The sequence below is a fragment of the Neopelma chrysocephalum genome, unplaced genomic scaffold, assembly GCF_003984885.1.
Source record: "Neopelma chrysocephalum unplaced genomic scaffold, ASM398488v2 Primary Assembly neopelma1_96, whole genome shotgun sequence".
Lineage (NCBI taxonomy): Eukaryota > Metazoa > Chordata > Aves > Passeriformes > Pipridae > Neopelma > Neopelma chrysocephalum.
The window spans coordinates 1,526,917-1,544,154 of record NW_020897759.1 but is presented as its reverse complement, the minus strand read 5'-3'; the positions used below and the strand labels follow the sequence as shown (position 1 = coordinate 1,544,154).

The 17,238-nt window shown below is 43.7% G+C and overlaps 1 protein-coding gene and 1 long non-coding RNA gene across 5 annotated transcripts in view; one reads left to right on the top strand and one right to left on the bottom strand.

Moving 5' to 3' along the window:
• The window catches only part of LOC113972723, a 68,820-nt gene extending 67,317 nt beyond the window's left edge, over nt 1-1,503 (bottom strand). For all 3 annotated transcript variants that reach the window (XR_003535979.1, XR_003535980.1, XR_003535981.1), the window contains exon 1: nt 954-1,503. This is a non-coding gene — a long non-coding RNA (uncharacterized LOC113972723). The remainder of the gene's footprint in view (nt 1-953) is intronic.
• A 487-nt stretch (nt 1,504-1,990) lies between these two features.
• Nucleotides 1,991-16,191, top strand: NRBF2 (nuclear receptor binding factor 2). Of its 2 annotated transcripts, none has more exons than XM_027694067.1 (4): nt 1,991-2,090; nt 11,796-11,880; nt 13,538-13,578; nt 14,645-16,191. In XM_027694067.1, exons 1-4 carry the CDS (start codon nt 2,037-2,039, stop codon nt 15,359-15,361), a joined length of 897 nt encoding a protein of 298 aa, XP_027549868.1. In that variant the 5' UTR covers nt 1,991-2,036; the 3' UTR covers nt 15,362-16,191. The 2 variants fall into 2 exon arrangements, with proteins under 2 accessions (XP_027549868.1, XP_027549869.1); XM_027694068.1 differs by lacking the exon at nt 1,991-2,090 and adding an exon at nt 10,541-10,561.
• Nucleotides 16,192-17,238: the final 1,047 nt, after the last annotated feature.

The window sequence follows — 17,238 nt, the reverse complement described above, 5'->3', positions numbered from 1 at the left end:
CACATCAGGCCGTGGGGGCTCCCCCCGAGACCCACAGACGCCACTCACGTCTGAGGATTGCAGCTACAAAGGGCACAAAGGGAAATCTGGATTTTCTTTACTTGCTGCTAATTAGCTTTTTTACTTCTTGTTTTCTGGGTGTCTCATCTTCAGCCCTGCCTTCTATCCTTTTCTCTCCCCCTTTTTTTTCCTGCCCTCTTTCCCCTTCCAGTCTGTTATTACCATGCTCCTGTGAACTCGTGCCATCCTTTCCTGAGAAAGGTACACACAATCCCTTTACTGCATTTTTCTTCTCTAGTCTTCACAAAACATAAAGTCGTGTGGATGGGAGTGACCACAACATTCACTAAGTTCACTGTCTAACAGCTCATTTGCTTTGCTGGTCTCTCTCAAGACATTTTGAATAATTAATCACGGAATCATTACAGATGGAAAAGATCGTTGAGTCCAACCATTAACCTAACATTGCCAGGTCCACCTCTAAACCATGTCCCTAAGCACCACATCTACAAGTTCTTTGAGTACTTCCAGGGATTGTTATTCCATCACTGCCCTGGGCAGCCCGTTCCAATGCTTGACAGCCCCTTTGGTGAAGAAATTTTTCCTAATATCTAATCTAAACCTCCTCTTGTGCAACTCGAGGATGTTTTGTCTTCTCCTTTTGCTTGTTACCTGGGATAATTAACACCACTGTGCTGTTAGCATATACATGGCAGTTTTGGCACCACTGCCATTATCACCTGTTTCCATATGCTGCAATTCCTGCAATGAAGAGCCACGAGGAGCCCTGGCACTTTTACTGCTTTGTGACTGTGCTGGGGGGACTTTTCCCCACAGAAACCCCGCTCTCCCCTCAGCGTGGCCCTCGGTGTCTGTCCTTTAAGCCTCTAAGCCTTTAAAGTGTTGATCTCCCATGAGATAGAAAGCTTTAGTTACAAAGTCTTTTTTATTACCTCACATTTTGCTATATTTCCATCTACAAGCATACTCTGGAAGAAAGAGCTATCACAGGAACTTGAACTAAGAGAAAAATACCAAGAATACAGGTGAGATCTGAGGAAGACAGTACTCTCGTTAAAGCATTTCAATTAAAGTGCTGGTCTTCATGCCAGTTTTAAAGCTCCTGTGTGGCAGTGGCTCTGGCTGCAGAGCTCTAGAGGTCACAGACTGACAGTCCTTGACACGTACATCAGGTAGGTTCTGGTGCTCAGGTACAACTACACACCAACTTTAGATGCCAGTTTCAGCCTGATGTTGGCTTACATCCATTATTTTGAATCACATCCACCTGATATTTATTAAAGATTCGGGGATACGAACTTGACACTGTACAGAATATGATGTAACTTGCACGTAACTATTTCTTACTCTTTGAGAGCAACGTCACCTAATCCTAGGCAGGGCATTGAGGTCACTTGGCGTGTTCAGCCTGGAGGAGTCTGAGGGGAAACCTCATTGTGGTCTTCAACATCCTCCCAAGGGGAAGTGGAGCAGCAGGCACCAATCTCTTCACTCTGGTTACCAGTGACAGGACCCGAGGAAACGGCACGAAGCTGAGGCGGGGGATGTTTAGGTTGGATATTAGGAAAAGGTTCTTCACCCGAGGGTGGCTGGGCGCTGGAACAGGCTCCCCAGGGCAGCGGTCTGACAGAGCTCAAGAAGCGTTTGGACAACGCTCTCAGATGCAGTGTGACTCGGGGTGTCCTGCGGAGGGCCAGGAGGGGGATCCTTGTGGGTCTGTTCCAACTGAGGATATTCTAAGACTTCCAAATTAATCCTTTTCTTTTTTTTTTTTTTTTGTCCCCTCCTTTTTGGGGGCTAACTTTTCCGAGAAGCAGGGAAGAAAACTGTCCCTTTCTCTACCTCTGCCCTCAGCGCTCGCGGCGCCCGTTGCCCCGGCGACGCGGCGCCGCAAGTCTCGCGAGGCGCGGCGCGGCTCTCGCGGGCGGAAGCGGCCGCCCGTGTTTACAAGGCAGCCGCGCCGGGGCCGGGCCGCGCCGGGGCCGGGCCGGGGCAGCGCCCAGCGCCCCCCGCCCATGTGCCCGCAGCCCCCGCCGCCCATGGAAGTGATGGAGGGGCCCCTCAACCTGGTGAGCGCGGGGCCGGGGGTGGGGGGGCGCGTCCTGCCAGCCGGACGGCGGGGAGAGCGAGACACCGCTCCGCGTAACCGGGCGGGGAGGCGCGACCTGAGCGGACAGCGGGGCTCTGGCCGCCCGCCTTTCGCCCCCAAACACCCGCTCAGGGCCCTGTGAGGCCGTGCTCGGGCGGGAGCGGGGCCCAGGGTCGCGCCGGGGGTGGGGGGCTCGCCCCGGTGCGGCGGGACAGCGCTGCTCCGGGCCCCGGAGGGGGAACCGCGCAGGGAGCGAGTCGCGACATGTTTACATTGCCGGGTGAGCGCTCTGCAAACGCGAGGGGTAGGGGAAGTTCTGGGAGGCAAGTTCGGGAAGGAAGCGCCTAGAGGAAGCGTCTAGATAGCACAGGCCATATCCATGGTAGTTTAGAGTTTATCAGGGCCCGGTGTTCCTTCTAACTTCAGAAGGCGAAATGCGTTAAAACCTGAAATCAGTAGTTACTCTGCTTAGACTAAATCGCTAAGGAACTGGAGCTGAAACACAGATGGCCTGAAAAATGCAGCTTCACAAAAGCTAGTCAGATGTTAAGCAGCCTAAATTGGCACGTCCCTGTCCCATAGACACAATCTAGAAGAGTTAATTCACTGCTGCCTTACGGGTTTTATCAAAGCTGTGTCTTGACTGTGCCTCAGATGTGGTGATGCACAGTGTTCCCTTAGAAAACAAGCTTTGGTCCAGCAGTCCAGTGAGCCAGGAGCAGCACACCAGGAATACATCAGTGGTGCTTCCAGGAATTAGTGTGATCCAGAAATTGTTCAGACATTGCCACGTGAACCTCAGGGACTTGTGTCAGTTCAGTTTTTAATCAAAGCTTATTTGCTCCAGCAGAGTGTCGGCCCTGGCAAACCCTTGCCTGCTCCATGCAGAGCCAGTCAGGTGTTCCTGGATCACCCACCAAATCACCCAACACCTAAACTACAAAGCGGTTTTGGATACAGTAATCATTAGACTTAACTGCTATTGATGACTTGAGTACAAGACATTTCCCTTTCAGTCTATCATGGCTTTTTCACAAAATTGATTTTTCTCCAGTTAAGGCATTTCATCATAATTTACTACAGTACTTGGATGTTGCTTTGTCCTGTGAACCTTGTTCATTGGTTGTGGATTGGAGCATCTGTTCTTTTTGGAAAGCATGGATACTGTACTGATTTTCTGGGCAGCTTATCTGACTTAAAAAAAAAAAAATCCCTTACAGGTGGCATGCCATAGCTTGTTGTATTCCACTGGTTTCAATTATGTTCTTTTTCTACCTTCTGACAGGTACGTTTCCCTCAAAATAATGTTTTATCTTCATGGAACTGGGCTTAATGCCTTAAACTATTTCCTTCTTATGTTTGCTATATTTTGGTTTCCCCAATTCACTGATATAGCTCTGTAGATGGCACTAGACAACACAGATTTGCTTTCTAGATATGTTGAATATATATATATACACATATATATATAACACTACAATGTTTTTTGTTCAATGGAAGTTTTAATTACTGACCTTCAGGTCTAATAACTTCAACGAGAAATGGATCCATCTTTTCAGAATTTGACCTTATTTAGCTCATTTACATACGAATTTAGTTCTTCAGACTTTTTTTCTATTTTAAAGTTACTAACTTTTTGTATTCCTTCTGTGCCATTGTTGCATGCTTAGCAAATGATCATGCTGAGTCTAACCCCAACTTTCCTTCTTTTAACCTTTCTAGGACTTGTGCTACAGTACTAACTGCTGATTTGATTTTTCCACTGAGCTGTCCTCAAGGTATTTGTTGTACCCAGTGATCCTTCCTTTAGGAATAATTGAAATAACTTTTCCAAAATCTGTTGCCATTGTCTGAGTTGACAGAGCCATTGGAAAGCGTTTTCAATAAAATCATTAAGGTTGGAGAAGAACACTAGGATCCAAGTCCAGCCATTAACCCAGCACTGCTAAGTGGACCACTGAACTATGTCTCTAAGCAGTACATCTACACATCTTTTGAACGCTTCCACGGACAGTGATTCCACCAAGGGGGAAGGTTTTGGGACAGCCCTGATACCTGAGCATTCATTTTATCTCTTCCACTTCCCCTTTTCCCTCCGTCTCTCTCACCCTGTGTGTGTTGCATGCTTTGCAGATGAGAAACATGATCTCATCTTTAAGAAAGGGTTAAAGCCCTCATCCTTATGCTTTTACTAGTAAGGAAGCCAGTTCTTAAACCTCACAAATAAAACATTTAGGTTATGCTGTGGAACTTAAAACCAGTATGAAGTGCATTTTCTGCACCTACAGACAACCATGTAACAGGTTTCTAGCCCAGCTGATTACTTATTTCACACATAACCCAGTGTCAAAAACTTAAGGCATATCAACATTCTTCTGCAGGTTAAAACTTTTACTGTGAAAGCACAAAGATAAGTCTGTCATGAACACTGCAAGTTCTTACAGAGCATCTCAAGAGCTTCTTGGTGATATTTACTGTAGGGGTAATTCCTACTGCCATCTGATTTAGGCAAAGAATTCTGATCTCACATCCAGCAATAATTTTAACCTTAGGTATAGGAGCAAAAGTTACAAGTTAAGACGCACAACAACACACTGCTGACCATCAGAAGCTTGGAAGGAACACAGTAAAAATGAGGCAAATAATATCAAACCTCAAGAAGAGACGAGAAAGAAAACTTGTTCCTTAAACAGTCCAGGACCTCAGAACTCTGCAGATTCTACTTTAACACCTCAGTATTGTCCTATAGCTAACAAGCCATACCACCTCTACTTTGTATTCTTCCTACAAAGTAGTAATGTTTGTATGGCTAATAATAAAATATAATCCAAAATCTGGTATCTGTCAGCTCTTAAGTTTCTTGAAGCATAAGGGACCCAGCTTGAGGAGCTGCTGTTTTGGTGAGAAAGCACAGACGAGTGGCTGGAGTGAGAATAACACAAAATGTGTATTGCAAAAATCTCACATAATAAAAGATTTTAATATTAATGCTATAAGGCATTGGTAGCAACCACTCCAGTACAAGCCAGTCAGTGGTTTACTTTAGGAAGTGATTTAAAAGCGAGGTGAGTACTACATCCACACAAAGGCAAAATAACAAACAGAATAAATATGCAATATGGAGGTGTAGGAGGGGAAAACAGAAAGCATCTATGAAAGTTCACTAGAGACCAAAGGATTTAAACCACATGGGCCAATGTGTTTGAGACTCAATGCCAGCCTGCAGCTCTGTTATTTTGATTGGAAAACCAGGAATATTATGTTAATCTGCAGGAACATCCACTGAACCCCACTTGTTTTCTTTGATTTTTTTTTTAATAAAGCTTAACCTGCTGTGCTTGATCTTCCAGTCTAAAATGGAACCAAAAAAAGGGCAGATGCACTCAATTCTGAACTCAAATTAGAGAGGACAAGCTTGTAGGTAATAGAAGGGGGGAAGTATCACTCTGTAGATGTGCCTCACACAAAGTCTGTTTTTACCACAGTGTTGGGTGAACCACAAGGTGTGAACCCACAGAGGCAGCCCCATATCTGAGGGAAGTGACTGGAGGTGCTGAGGTGGTGCATCAGATGCTCAGCTGAACAGCCAGATCAGTAACAGCCACCTCAAGGCTGTGTTCAGGTATATAATTGCTATTAAAGGCACAACACAGAACTGTTCCATGTGACACAGAAAACAACTTGCAGCTGCTCCCAGTCAAGAACATAATTAGCTAAGCTGTGGGTGGTTGACAGAAGCGTTATTTCCTCACTGTATCCATGCTGTTTGGGTACCTACCAGCACTGCCTTTCTGCTGCATCACACTGGCATTATGTGCTTGTCATCAGGCCACACAGTTCAGCTCTGAGTCAGCGTGACCAGCAGTTTAAACACCCAAATGAAGCCACCTCATGGAGGCCTGGTGAGGCAGCAGACTGAGGTCACAGCTGAAACCTCTCTGCCCCACTTGTTTTCAACTTGTTCCTCCTGGAATAGATTGTTTACTGGACAATTAATTGTGATGGGTCCGTTGTTCCCTACTGAGGAGCAGCTCAGTTGCTGTCACAGCTTGAGCCATGTGGTTTAAGGCTGCACATCGAAGCCCAGGTTGGTCTTGTTTATTATCAGGGCAGCAGAACAGTTCTCACTTAGCAAGACTTGCTGTGACACTATATACGGGGACAAGAAAAACATCACCAAAGTAGCTGAGAACTGCAGGCATGCAAAATGCCCAGGGAGGTGGTGGAGTCACCGTCCCTGGAGGTGTTTAAGGAAAGACTGGACGTGGCACTTAGTGCCATGGTCTGGTGTACATGGTGGTAGGTTGGACTCAATGATCTCAGAGTTCTTTTCCAACCTAATTGATTCTGTAAAAATGGCTCTGACAAGCAAGTTGAAGCATTCAGTCCTTTTATCCTACTAAGTGGATGAAAAGGAAGCGAATGAGGTTGATTTGACTATGCAGTAGGTAAAAGGATACCACACCTTAAGGAAGGTGCAGGTGATACACGCCTGTATGGGGTTTGGAAGGCTCCACCTAACCTGAGCAGTGTGGATGCGAGTTGGTTTCATTCCAGATCTCTTAATTGCATTTGCATGGTGAGGAACTCAGACTAACCATTTTATCTTAAACTTGGAATAGGCTGGGAACACACGCGTAGTCAATTAGAGCTATTCAGTGAATTAATGTGGGTTGGCAAAACAACTGGTTGCTTGTCTGCCCATATATTTAAATTCTAATACCATTGCTTACATGCCAGTTGAACTTTAACATCTTTACAGTTCAATACAAAGCGAGTGAGGAGTCTGTCAGTGCTGAAAACACATTCTCATGAGAATTTCACATACTTGTTTTGCTCTGTAGGAACACTAACCTGTAATTTACACAGCTGAGTCATTGTTCTGTCAACCTGGCTAAGTACAGGCTTACAAAGACAGAAAATTGAGCTCACATGTGACTAGTGGTCTTGGTTGAACAGCCACAATAGGTTCTGCCATTTTTTGGTTCTTAATCATCTTTTTCTACAGAATACAATTATTTAAAAATGGGAGCTTGCTTCTGTTGATAAAGCTACACTTTACCATTTCTTTAGTCTTAGTGGCAAATATATTCCCATTACTTAGCATAAGTTACAATACAACTCTATATTATCTTTGGCTTTAGTATAACTGCCTGTAAGTACAAGCATTTTCCATAGTCACCCAATCATGATTGCACTTTTTTTTTTAAAGTAAATGGATGGCCACAGTTTATTCTTGGACCTCTCAGGTCAAGTTTTCCCATTGTGTTATTCCATTTCTTCAATGCACATGAGGACATATACATTGAAACCTTTCTAAGTTCACTGTTTCCTGGTAAGAATGATGTTTGAAAGAGACTTCTGTAGATACAGAACTGACAGAGTGTGGCATGGGAGTAACCGTGGTGCACCAGCTCATCCCACCCTTTGTGACCCGCTGCTGTAAACATCCACGTGGAAAACACGCTTGGATAACATGGAAGTGACACAGTGTGCACTTTATGACTCTTCAGACACTCTTAGGAAAACAGACCTGTGTCCTTAGAGAAACAAATCCTCAAATAGATCCCTCATCTCTCTCAAAAAAAAAAAACAACCTGAAATACCAAAAAAACCTTCCTCTTTGCTTTCAGCAGTGAGAGACCACAGGTGTTGACCCTTTCTGGCAGAAATAACTGGTATCCACAGCCCATAGCATAAAGTAGATGACAGTAGCAGCAAACAGTGGTTTCACTTAAAATACTTACAAACAAACTTCTTGCAGTTAAGCTTCCATCAGGCTCCATTGTTTTAGCAGCTGGGTTTTCCTGACTTTATTAGTCACCTTTTAAGTTAGGCACCAAAATCTGTGCTTCATAATTGTATTAAAATCCATAATTTTTAGAGAGTCCCTTGCAAATGTACAGACAAGGCCATAAGCTTAACATCTTGTGCAAGTGAACACTTTGTCCAAGTGAAGAGCTGTTGTCCCATTAGTGGAACAGAGAAAAACAAAACATACACAAGAGCGTCTCAGTTACAGGAGCACTATTGCAAATTACTGCTCTGAGGAGAGGGTGCCAGACTTACTCTGTTTGAAAATGAGCAGTAGTACCATAGTAGCACATCTACCTTTTCAAAATATTGTTGCTTTGAGCAGGTTTTTTCCTGTTATGCTCCTTTCTATCATATCTAGCCACCAACTGGAATTCTATGGGAAAAGCAGCAGATTTTATTTTTCCCCAACGTAAGCTAGGATCACACTGTATTAATCCTTTAAGTTGTAACAGTACACTGTTTCTAGAGAGAAAATGAGAATTTTTATTTTTCAGTTTGAGAGAACACTTATAGATCCGGCAAGTGGGCCTTATGGCTTCATTTCTCAAAGGCTGCAGTCACATCATTGTATAGTTTATAGTGCAAAAAGAAGAGGAATGTTAATTTTTAGGCTGCTAAAGAAAGCTCTGGGTAAAGAGGGCAATCTGCATTGCTGGTTTAGAGGGTTGTTTGATTGGTTTTTTTGTTGTTTAGAGAAACCTAGGCAATGATTTGGGCTAGTTGAGTGGAAAATCAAATAGGAGCCTTTCTGCAGAATAGCACAAACTTACAAATGCAGGTATCCTCCTTCAACATCTCAACTCCAGTTGGAAAGTGTGGAAAAATGCCAAACTTACCTGCTTTTGCAGTTAGTCCAGAGTGGTTCATGTCACACAATAAAACTTGCACAAACCTTGTAAGAACCAGTTATGTTGAAGCAAGGTGAGGAAGCTTTTTATCTTGGCCATCCTGCCCTCACCTGCTTCCTTTTACAAGGGTCAAATTGTTAACACCTGTCCATTTGCCTACTGGGAATTCCTACTCATTAGGATTGGGAGGGACATCTGTTGTCAACCTGCTTACACCCTGCTTGCACCCTTCAATTCCATAGCTTGTTAATAAATTATAATTATTCTTACACCCCATCCTACATTTATTTCCAGCACTGCAAGTGGAAGAGGAAAGAGAAATCAGATCCATAAACCCAGCAGAGCCAAGCAGCAGGTGTTTCTGTAACCACAGCAGCAGGACCAAGGTCAAAGCAGTCCTGCTGGAATGTGCTGGGAACCAGCACAGCAGCTCCACAACTGTTGTGTAAACACCTTCCTTCAGCATGACATCAGACCAGGGATAAACTTGAGAGTCATTTTTTTCTCTTCAGGATATAGGACTAGTTCTTCCGTTGCCAGTTTTATAACGGGATACAGGCTCCTCTGAGTTCAAAACAGATTTGCTAACAGTGGTTGGAAGCTGTGTGGCTGAGTGGAACTGAGCATTTCTTGCACTAAACCAGCAGACTGGACAAGATGTAAAAGCTCATCCCTCATAATGGCCATTAAGCACCCAAATACTTCTGCTGCAGCTTCATCACTTGCTGCTAGGAAACAGCACTGCTAATTTCTCCAAACTGCTTATTGAAAAATAAGCTACCATGAAAATGGGAGAAATTCCTTGGTCCTTCCACAATCAACTAATGGGCACAAACACTCACAGGGTGGAATAAATGAGCAAATATTTCCTTGTCAAGCTGGCAGGAAAAGATGGAAAATGAAGAATTCCTTGCCCATGACTGACTGCAGAACACCTAGTTTTCTCACACAAAGCTGTGCTTAAAACTGATTTTTCTCTGCTGTGGTTTCTGTTGTTTTCGTTGGGAAGTTTGTTGCATCAGAGTAAGGTGGCCTGATGTGTATATTTTGATGTAAGAGCAAGAAAGGCATTTTGACCTTCTCAACAGAGGATCATGTTTTCTTCTTGCTAGCATCTATGGACTGTTGCTTTCCTAATTTTATTCACAGTCCAGCCTGACTTCTTCAGACTCCTTTCAGCTTCACTGGAAGTTAATTGAGAATGGAAATAATTTAATTGCTCAGTCAAACAGAACTGACTGTCCTCTAATGTGCTTAAGTGATTTGAGTAAGATCATACTCCAGTAGTTTAAAACATGTGAGAATAACCCTTGAAAACAGTTAGACTCAAATTCTTATATGTAGAAACTAATAAATGAAACCAGTCCCCTGCCTGCTGAAGTGCTTCCTTAGCCCTTCTGTCTCTGGCTATCCTGTTTTGTCTTACCCTGTTTTTTCAGACCTGCCCATGCAGTTTTCAGAAGCAGCTGTATCAATATTAATTTATCGAAAAATTGTTTTGCAAAGAGCTAGCTCAGGTGTTTTTTTGTCCATGACACAGCTAATTTGTAACGGGATGAGCTGCCAGGAATAACCAAGGAGATGGCTCTCTCTGTGCTGATCCTGTTTGTTCATTCCCATGGGAAATTAGTTTATCTTTCTGGCATATGTCATTTGTAGGAGTCCATAGAAAAAGGCCATAAAATAGATGATTTTCCAATAGAAAAACACTTCCACTTCTGAGATTATTTAACCTCAGGGCAGAAGAAATAGGAAATGCTGACAATGCTCTGAGGATTCAATGAAGGTGAGGAAGAAGAATATAACAAAAAATGTTTGTTGTGAAGAATCAAGGAATTGTATTTTGGTTTTTTAAAAACACAGCATATTAGCATATGAAATCAGTTTTAGAAAAGCCAAATGTCTACATGCAGTGATATAACTGCTAGGGATTGCTTAAGAACAGCTGTTGCCCAAACGAGTGTTTTCTATACAAATCATTCTCTTCTGGGGTGTCAGAGCTGCCAAGATTGTGGTAGAAAATTGAACTTACTGTAACACTGCAGGGGATAAGTCCACTTGGAGGACAAAGAACCTGACCTGTGTTTTGGAACTTGTATTTTAAGTGGATGTTAATATAAGTGTCACGTAAGTATCAGTACCTGATGTGTGCTTACTTCAAACTCAACGTGCAGCACAGCAGCCCTGAACTGTGTAACTGAGAGTCTCACCAGTTAGTGCTTGTAGCCTTTCACATTACACAGCTTGTCTGGGAGGAGAGACCATAAAATTCATGTCTTGTAGTAATGACAAAAAGATTTACTTTCATGAATGTTGCAGTGCTGGTTATACAGTAGTGTTTCTCACTGAGCATATGCAAATACAATTGCTTGCTTCCAGCAACATCCTTAGTCTGTGCTGGTGGTTTACATTAGTGGTTTACAAATACTAGTGTAGACTTAACTGTTGTACAGCAACAACGTGACTTTGATATCTTTAACTATGGCTGTGCTGCTGCCATTAACTGGTGTAAGCTGCAGACAAAAAAAAAAGCAAAGATCTTTTGTAGTTTATTCACCCAAGAGGCAAAGCCTCTAGGGCATGGGACAGCAGAAAATATCAGACCAGCTGTGAGATGTAACACAATTCAAATATTTTGCATTCTGCCAGGTAAACTGGTCCTAAAAACACACAACTTCTCATAACTTCTTATGGCCTAATGGTCTTTTTACACATCTGTGGTAAGTGCCTGTCTATAAAAGAGAATGTGTACTTTCTGAGGAACAGCTTCAAAAGGATTTTTTTGTGTACACACCACCTTTCCTGCATTAACAACCTTCAGTTCTTACCAGTACAGACTCTTGTAAGGTAGTATTAAAGAAGAAGTCCAATTACAAAGCGTGGAAGGGAGTGGGAGATCTGAGCCTAAAAGCATGAGAATTGGAATCAGTACAGGTTTCTCAGATGTACTGATTACTTTTACCACAGGTACAACTTTGTCCATGAACCCTCATTGATGTGATGCTCTTTTTTTTTTGAAGGCTCACCAGCAAAGCAGAAAAGCAGATCGCTTGTTGGCAGCAGGGAAATATGAAGAAGCGATTTCTTGTCACAAGAAAGCTGCTGGTGAGTAGGTTATTTCTCACATTCCAGCTGTTAAAATCAGTTCCTAGATTTGCATGCTCTGTGCACCAAGCCTGTCTGAGCTCAAGAAGCATTTGGACAACACTCTCAGGTATGTGGTGTGACTCCTTGGGTGTCCTGCCTAGGGCCAGGAGTTGGACCCAATGATCCTGATGGGTCCCTTCCAATTCAAAATATTCTATGATTCTATGTAAGTAGAATATCTAGTTACTTGCAAAATTTTTATTTTTAAAATGTGAGTTTGTTTTTCAGTCCAGATCAAGAGCCCTTTTGGAAATTTTTTTTTCTCATATGAGCAGCTCAAGTCAGACATTTCCATATTTGTTTTGATTCAGTTCTTGACTGAAGATGAAGCCAACACCTTGTGTCATGCACAGACTAAAGCTGGGTACCTGCTGTAAGCCAGTTTCACTTTACCCTTTGTATTTTCTTCACTGCTTTCATAGCTGAGGTCACCTCCTTCCCCTGCTAATAAAGGAAATACTTAGACAAATGTTCACTTACAAAAGTTTACTTCCCTTTCCTGATGTCTGAATCAAGGCAGCTGAGAACAGGTGATGAGCTCAGCTTCCCCAGAGCTCGAGCCCAACAGCAGATTGACACCCTGTCCTGTGTGAGACCTTGTGCATTTACCTGTCCATTTAAATAGTCCTGCCTAATTATCTGTGTTGGAGTCCCTCAGCTCTCTGACAGTGCAGCAGCTACTTGGCAGAAGAAGAAAGAGGAGCTCTTAATTGGTGCAACAAGTAGGACATTTTCAGTGACAGGGCTTTGAGGAGACAAAGGAAGTGGCTACTCTGAACATCATAACCTAGATACCAGGCCTTCTCACTTTCCATTCATAAATACTAGAAGTTAAAGTGAGAAACTGATAGTTTCTTTGGTTTTTATGAATACTCAGAGTGATCAGGGATAACACATTCTAATATGCAGACTTTTGGTTTTCTTTCTGTTCATATACCAAGACAAAACCCAGAAGGGCACTGAATGTTTCTTGCATTTCTTTGTCTGATGATTCTGTGTCATTATCTTGCATCATTCCAAATTTGGTTAAGAATTTCTTATACCTTGTCATTTTCAGCACTAGCAAGATATGCTCAAAGTGCTTCTCTGACTCTTAAGCCAGCACATTTTCTGGTTTGGAGGGGAACTTGGGAAAAAAAGTGAGGAACTAAGGGCCATAATTTTTCATTATGAATATAATTTAAAAGCATGACTTCATAATACTGGTGTGCAACGGGCAAGAGGATTTTACTTACCACATTTTGTCATAAAGTGCTTGTATGCTAAAGATCTGGTCCTTAGCTGTGTTCCTTCCCTTCATGGGAAAACTATTCTTCTGGGACTTTGTGGAAATGGCTGTTGTCCTTCTCTGAAAAACAAATTTGAGCAACCCAAGCCAACAGGATACCATGGAAGGGGTGTAGTGTGCGTTGCAAGATCTTACAGCAATTTTTCCTGACTTTTGAAAACCAGCAGGTGTTTCCAGCCACTGTAACTCTGTAAAATGCTTTGCCTCTAGACTGCTGCCTTTATGTGGGGGTTCAGCACACAGAAGGCCTGGAGCCTTTCCTTAGGTTTTCTGGGAATGCTGAGGTTGTGCAGCCCGTGCTGACGCTGATCCGTTCTCTCTCCACAGCGTACCTCACGGACGCCATGAAGCTGACCCGGTCGGAGCAGGTGAGACCCGAGGGCAGCAGCTGCCAGAACCAGCCACAGCTCCTGTGTGTCCCACTGTGCCCTCGCTGATCACACCCCCCTTGGGCGTTACCCTCTCCAAAGTTTTCTGAGCCCTTGGCAACCGCACCGGGAGTGTCACAAGTGTGGTAACACCGGTCTTCCTAGAGAGTTTTTCCAAGTTTATGCAGAGCAGGGACAAGAGAAATGCTAAGCCATCCAAGGGGTCTCCAGCTTTCTAGTCTGCCAGGCATTTTCAGGGAGGTGATAAAACTAGTTTCATGTTTAGCTTTTGCTGTGAGGCATTTTGCTGAGACACAAAGCCGAGCGCCTCATCTACAGTCTGTAATTTTGGGTTTATTCATCCTGACTGGGGGATCTCCAGAACAACAGCCCTGACACCTTTCCTTAATCATTGCACAGATCTGCCTGTGAATGTAGCAGTATAGTCTGCTCAGCACTGTTACAGCAGTAGGCTTTGAATTTAGCCAATATTATGAAAGCAAATAACGCTTGGAGATCAGGCCTCTGTCCTTGCTCCAAAGGGTCATTCTTTTGGAAAATGGTCTCTCACCCAGGTGGTTCCTGTGAGTTATTAACCACCATGCCACCTCCTTCATTAAATATGGCTGAATCATTTGGGACTGTATCTGGCCTTAGAGCAATTTGCTGCTTAGTTTTGGGTGTTATTGATATGTCTACACAGATACCATCACAGAAGCATACAAAAAGTTTGCATTGTTTAGCCAAAGCGTGGCTGTGCATGCCAGGAGAATCCCTTCCTTCCTGGTGCTGTTCATAGGTCAGTTAAACTCCTGGTGCCCCTGCTCAGAGGGGTTGTAGCCTGGTCAGTGACTTACAAACAAAAAGACCAGGTTTTTTGCTGAATTTGGATGACATATCTGAATCTGTTGCATTGTACAAGCTGAGAGCAGTTCTTGCTCCCCCCCCTCAGCCATGCTGTGATACTGTTCATGTAAATATTTACACACATGTAACTTTACCTGCATGAATATTCAGGTGGGATCAGGGATCACCCACTAAATTGTTTAATCTTGTTCTTACCCAGGCTCAGCTGTCACTGGAATTACAAAGGGATAGTCACATGAAACAGTTACTGCTCATCCAGGAGAGGTGGAAAAGGGCAAAGAGGGAGGAAAAGCTGAAGGCCCAGCAGAGTGCTGACAAGGAAACAGCCACACACCTTCAGACTTCTTATAAGCCATCTGCTGAAGACTCTGATGATCAAAACATACTGGTTCCTGTTACTCAGAAATACAGCCCTTCCACAGAGAAACATTCGCAGGATATTCAGGGTGTCTTTGACAGGGACCCGGATACACTGTTGTTTCTGCTTCAGAAAAAAAAGGAGCCGGTGGAAGCATGTATTGGGAGTAAAGCTCCAAAAGATGACAAAACAATAATAGAAGAGCAGGCAACCAAAATTGCAGATTTGAAACGGCACATAGAATTTCTTGTAGCTGAAAATGAGAGATTAAGGCGAGAGAATAAGCAGCTAAAAGCAGAAAGAGCTAGACTCCAAAAATCTCCAGTAGACAAGGAGCTGGATGTAGATGCTGACTTTGTAGAGAAGTCAGAGTTGTGGGGTCTGCAGCAACACTCAGAAAGTACTTCTTCAGCTGCAACTTGGCAGAAGTTCGCAACAACTGCTGGGAAGGCAAAGGACATTCCAATACCCAACCTTCCCCCCCTGGACATCCCGTCCCCTGAACTCCCACTGCTGGAACTCTCCGAAGATATACTGAAAGGACTGATGAATAGTTAAAACCCGGGAAAAGTGCTCAGTATAGTTACCCATACTTAAGAAAAGGGAAAGCCACCAGGACAGTGGTGATCTGAGGGCAGAAACATCTACCACAATCCTACTGTTGGAGAAAAGGCATTAAGCAACTCTGTTACTGTGAAATACACATCATATCTGATCTACTTCATGAGAGTTAAAGGTACCATAGTTGGTATAAGATGGTGAGCTCTTTAGTCTTTCTCCCAACGTTTCAAACCAAACGACTGCCTGGAGAATGTTTCAAGTAACACAATCCTTCAGGGTTTTTAAGTATGCTATATGTAATAGTTATCTATAATGCCATAAATGATGGTGCAGAACCTAACTGTTATGGTTGCCAGTCGGCTGCCACTTCATATTGAAAAATGCTTTCTAGCATGAATTTAAACTGTGCATTTCATTATGCATAACTTTGTTAATTCAGATACAGTGCAATTTATACACCTCCTAGATGGATTTATGTGCCACACTCAGTACTCCTGACCATGTTAACCTCAAGTCAGGAGAGATTTTAATTTCCATTCTATGAAGGAACCAACTTATTAGTTCTGTTGACGAGGGTTTTTTTGGGGGGTTATCTGTTTACATAACTAATCAGGGTGCATTGAATCTAGCTATTGGTTTCTGTATAAAGTGACATGGTTTAAAAAAAGAAAAACCTATACTTAAGGAAAAATACCCTTTTTGTTTTCAGTGATGCATGAATGGAAGTAATTCTAGCTGGCAGTATTTGATTGAAACAGAAATTGTTTACAGCTTAACCTGATTCAAAAAGGATAGGAAAATAAAAACCAAGGTGTTTTGACACTAAACGTGTGTTAAATCTCTACAGATGTTGCAGAGTATAAAAACCAAATTAGTACTTGTACTAACAGCGTTAGTACACACGTACAGCTGGGCTTCTGTGTTCATCATCCAGCACATTTGAGGAAGCTGGGATGAATTCAGAGGGCCCAGCCCATCCATGAAGTGACCTGGCTGACAGCTGGGTTAGAATCATAGAATCAACCGGGTTGGAAAAGACCTCCAAGATCATCAAGTCCAACCCTTGATCCAACCCCGCTGTGGTTCCCAGCCCATGGCACTGATGCCACATCCAGTCTCACCTTAAACACCTCCAGGGACGGTGAATCCACAACCTCCCTGAGCAGCCCATTCCAATGTCTGATCACCCTCTCTGTAAAAAATGTCTTCCTAATATGCAACCTACAGCTCCCCTGGCACAGCTTAAGACCATGCCCTCTTGTCCTACTGCTGGTTGCCTGGGAGAAGAGACTGCTGCCCACCTGGCTACAACCTCCTGTCAGGTGGTTGTAGAGAGTGATGAGGTCTCCCCCAAGCCTCCTCTTCTCCAAGCTGAACAACCCCAGCTCCCTCAGCCTCTCCTCATAGGATTCTCATAGGGTTCTTACACAGGCCCCCTGGAGCTGCAGGAAGGGGCTGTGAGCGGGCACACCCACTGCGGGGCTGGGCCGGCTCTGGCAGGGCAGGGCCTCCTCCTCACACCCGGCCCTTCCAGCGGGCTGGGCCCCTGCCCTGGTACCCGAACGGGGCTTTCCTCAGGGTGTTCCCGTGGGTAGTGGAGGCCTTAGTTAACCTCAGCTGTTACTGATTATTGAAAAGTGTTCATTGTTGCAAGCTACCTCATTTTAAGTAATTCTTGTGCTGTTAAAAGGTGAGCTTGCTTTCTAAAGGTGCATTTTTCTTCCAGAATAGGCTTGGAAGTGCAGCAAGAACACCTTACTGCTGTGCAAATTGTCCCCTGGCCTCTGTATACCTGGTGTCTTCTGTGCTTGAAGGAGAGTAGGGACTGGAGGCTAGAAAAAGTCTATGGAAACAGAGGTAAGACGAGGTCATTA

What these genes read in the sequence shown, in the direction of transcription:
- NRBF2 (XM_027694067.1), top strand. Translation starts at nt 2,037, where the DNA reads ATGTGCCCGCAGCCCCCGCCGCCCATGGAAGTGATGGAGGGGCCCCTC. An exon ending in TTGTCACAAGAAAGCTGCTG is followed by an intron (nt 11,881 to 13,537) that starts GTGAGTAGGTTA and finishes CTCTCTCCACAG; the next exon opens with CGTACCTCACGGACGCCATG. An exon ending in AGCTGACCCGGTCGGAGCAG is followed by an intron (nt 13,579 to 14,644) that starts GTGAGACCCGAG and finishes GTTCTTACCCAG; the next exon opens with GCTCAGCTGTCACTGGAATT.